At 48.5% G+C, this 3,964-nt stretch overlaps 1 protein-coding gene across 1 annotated transcript in view; it reads right to left on the reverse strand.

Annotated features, from left to right (window-relative positions):
* The window catches only part of LOC143276438 (uncharacterized), a 2,719-nt gene extending 90 nt beyond the window's left edge, over positions 1 to 2,629 (reverse strand). The window contains exon 1 of the mRNA XM_076580929.1: positions 1,696 to 2,629. Within this exon, the coding sequence (XP_076437044.1) occupies positions 1,696 to 2,629 (934 nt within the window). The remainder of the gene's footprint in view (positions 1 to 1,695) is intronic.
* Positions 2,630 to 3,964: the final 1,335 nt, after the last annotated feature.

A 3,964-nucleotide genomic window follows, 5' to 3' on the forward strand; every position in this document is an offset into this window, starting at 1 on the left:
AGAATGTGGGATGAGAGAGAGAGAGAGGAAGAGGGTGGAGGGAGAGAGAGAGGGGGGGGAGAGGGAGAGAGAGAGGGAGACAGGAAGAGAGAGAGGAAGAGAGAGAGAGAGAGAGGGGGAGGGAAAAGAAGAGAGAGAGAGAGACAGAGAGAGAGGAAGAGACAGAGAAAAGAAGAGAGAGAGGAAGAGAGAGAAGGGGAGAGAGAGAGGGGGAGAGAGAAAGGAAGAGAGAGAGAGTAAGAGAGAGAGAGGAAGAGAGAGGGAGAGAGAGAGAGGGAGATGGAGAGAGTCTGCATGTACGTTGATGCCCACGTGTTTGTGTGTGTGTGTGTGTGTGTGTGTGTGTGTGTCTTTGCAAGCGTGACAGCGTGCGTGGTGTGTGCAGGGGCATGTGTATACGCGCACTCTTCACATGTTTGCTTTCACTTTTCCTACTTCAAGTCCGTCTGTCTACCTACTTATCTATCTATCTGTCTGTCTGTCTGTCTGTCTATCTATCTATCCAGTTATTATCGCCTTTAGCCGTCGTACTATTTGTCCGTTACATGGCATAGACGACATCTTCATGTACTGGCAGAAACTAAATACACCGTATTTCACCTCCTTAAAGCACGTGCTCTCACTTATCACTTCCGGGGCGCTTCAGGTCACCTCCAAATTGCCTGTTTGTTCCGTCAATACAAAGACAAGGGCAGTGTGAATGAACGCCTAAAACCTGAAGCCTATATAATTATGAGGCCAGCTCGATTCCGCCGGGCTCGCTGGAAATAAAATCGTCCTCGTTTTGGGGGGAGGGGTTGTTTTTTTTTTTTTTTTTTTTTTTTTTTTTTTTTTCCACTCGTTCGCGGTCTCCCAGAAATCGATGTAATGCAAAGAATGCTGAAAGTTGTAAGGTACCGACTACCGAAAGACTAAAGCGTATGTATGTCACAGGCTGTTCGATTCGCTTGAAAAAATTGTTCGATCTTGTTTCTCTTGCTTCCCGGTTATTCTTGGTTGTTGGTGGGTTTGTTTCTCTCTCTCTCTCTCTCTCTCTCTCTCTCTCTCCAGAAATCGATAGGTGTGACCCCCTCCACGCCATCCCCCCCATGCCCCCCCCCCGGCCGTCCCACTCTTCACTCTCACTCCCTTTGATCCTGAGAGCAGCAAGCATGTGGATGGGTTTTTTTGTCTGTCGAGCTGCCCCGGCTTGCAAATATTTTTTGACACGTTCAGCTTTTGAAGAGATCTAACCAAAAGAGGGTTGATGATTATGACCGTTCTACCCCCCCCCCCCCCCTCTCTCCCTCCCCCACCTCACACACACCTCCATCTCCACCCCACCCCTCTATTCCCCCACCCCCCCCCCCCTTTTCTAACGTCATTCACAAACGCCGAACACGTCATTTGACGTCAGTGGCAGGAAAGTTACCAAACATTGGACGAACTGAGGAGTAGTCTTAACTCCCGAGAGCAAGGTTTCGGTTGCGCATGCGCAAAAGAGCCTATCCATAAAAGGGAAAGGGGCGGAGTTTATCTATAAAAAGCGCGAGCACGTGTCCGGTAGAAATGTAAACATGCGGGAGGTGAAAGCAAAACAAAGACCGACTCACTGTTAGCGGAGAAAGATATCCGTGTACTCCTGCCACACCTGCTCCCAAAACCGAAACTGCTTCCTCTCCAGCACTCTCACTTCAGACTGGCGCCGGGGGTTACGAGCGTCAATCACAGATTTTGTGGAGGTCACTCGCCGGCTGTTTATGTGATCATTCCAGTCCAAGACAGAGAGGCAGGTGTGGAGTTTGTAGGTCGCTTCCCCAAAGTGGCTTCCCAGCCGTTTATCGTGGTACTGCAACATGGTGTTGTTGAAGGATTCCACAAAGAATGTGTCCATGCAGTGCACGTAGTCATGGGCAGTTTTGTAGATGAGGGTTTTCTGAAGGGCCTGACGCAGCAACAACTCTGCCTTGGGGTCATCAATAACACACTTACTGGGCTCATAGTTTGGGTCAGTGTGGCAGCGAGAAGTTGGAGAGCAATTGGTGTGGTGGCCTTTGTAATGATCCACGATGTTGATGATCATAGCTTTCAACTTCTCAGCGTTGCCATCACAGTTTTTCATGGCCCAGTAAAAGTGTGTCTTGATCGAGCCGGCCTTGTCAGACAGCTGGGGGTGCCAGGTCTTACCCTCCATGTATCGGGGCCCAATGCACACAGATTTCAGCTCTTTGACCACATTTTTCGAGGCGTGCCACGTGTCATTGGTACTTTCTGTGTCTGGTTTGTTGTCTGCCACCCACTTGTTCACACTGGCATTTCTGTCGTGGCAGTGGACTCTGATGTGCACTGTTCCCCCCTCCTTTGCTTCGAGACGCTGGTATATCCTTTGTGTCCCTAAGAGCTCATGTTTCTGGGCACTTGGCTCCTCACGCCGACACACAGTCTCAAAGTCAAGGACTTTGTGGCTCAGTCCACCAAGGCAAATAATGTCAGAATACTTTGAGTTTTTCCGTGTGGCGTGTCGAGCGTCTGTGAGGATGTTGATCCCATCCATGTCCGGGTACTGAGGAATCTCTTCCAGGAGGGCGTCATGGCACGACTCCTCAGCCAGGGACTTCACACAGGCACTGTAGGGCTTGAAAAAATTCATTCAAGTAGTCCTCCCCCAGCTGACCGAAGCACCCTGCCATGACAAATCTCTCATACTGTACTGGCATGATGCCACAGATGTAGTAGGCATGAGCTAGCCGCCGGTTGACCAGAAACCTGTCCCCAAGATAGAGAGAGGAATGCCAGGTGAGGCCATGGCCGCCGCTACACTTGGCAGAAATCTCTGCCACATGCCCCATCATCCTGCCCCTCTTGGTCTCCAGTGAGTGTTTACATGCCCTGGAATGCAGCTGTACTCTGTTCACAAGCGATTCCAAAGAGGAGGACGCACAAACAAATAACTGTTCTTTGCTGGATACAAAGTCTTCACATTTGAGAAAAGAATTGTCCAGAAAATGTGGACGTTCGTCAGTTTCAGTGTCACCAACAGTCTCTTCTGTTGTTGTGAGGTTTTTAGCGATATAATACTGCAGCACTTCTGAAAACATCCTCTTGTTAGAACATAGCTTTGCATTGCCACCACCAACAGCACTTTTCACACGTTGGATCTTATTATGAATTTCTGCTATTTCTTCTGCAGAGTCACAGGTATAATAGAAAATTTCTTTTGGTGCCCCTTTGTCTCCACGTTCCTTTGCTTTTTCTCGTCTGCGTTTTACAGCCTCAGGATTGTCTTTATAGTACTTTCTTTTCTGGCCGTTAGTAATGTCTTCCATTGTGCCAAAATGGAACCTGAACAAGAGCAAGTTACAGAAAACCAAAGATCCAACTGAAAAAGTTTTGTCAGCACACCTCAGTATAACACTGAACCTTGGCACATGACAGCCTTGCTACAGAAACATCAGTTCTACCTGACCACCACTTTCATATAAAATTGACATTCCAATGCCAACAAATTGTAATGGAATTTACAAAGGAAAAAACAACACTTTCTCAGTGCAAATGCGCAGACAAAGCTGTTCAAATATCGCGCCGAGATTGTAGGAGGGGGGAGGGGGGGGGGGTTCGGTGGAGAGGGGAGGGGCAGAGGGGAAAGGTGTGTGTCTCAGTTCCTTCCATTTCTTATTTTGGGTTGGACAGTCTGCAGAGTGCAATAGTTAGAGAGTACACTTAGCAGTTCATTCCAAAGTAAACCCCCCTTTCCAATAATGTGCTTGGTCCAAACACAGGAAATGTCTATGAAACATACTGAGGCCCATTCAAGGAGAGATGCCCAGTACTTTAGCCATGTGGTTCCATGGTATTCCTCTTGCAGTCTATGTAGAAATCAGAAAACGAAAGTGGGCCACATTCCAGTTATCCCAAACGGAACCTCACAGCCAATCTCGGGTGATGACAGCTGCGGAAGTGCGGGGGATGCGGGGGATAGGTTTGT

Source organism: Babylonia areolata, chromosome 32 (genome assembly GCF_041734735.1).
Source record: "Babylonia areolata isolate BAREFJ2019XMU chromosome 32, ASM4173473v1, whole genome shotgun sequence".
NCBI classification, from domain to species: domain Eukaryota; kingdom Metazoa; phylum Mollusca; class Gastropoda; order Neogastropoda; family Buccinidae; genus Babylonia; species Babylonia areolata.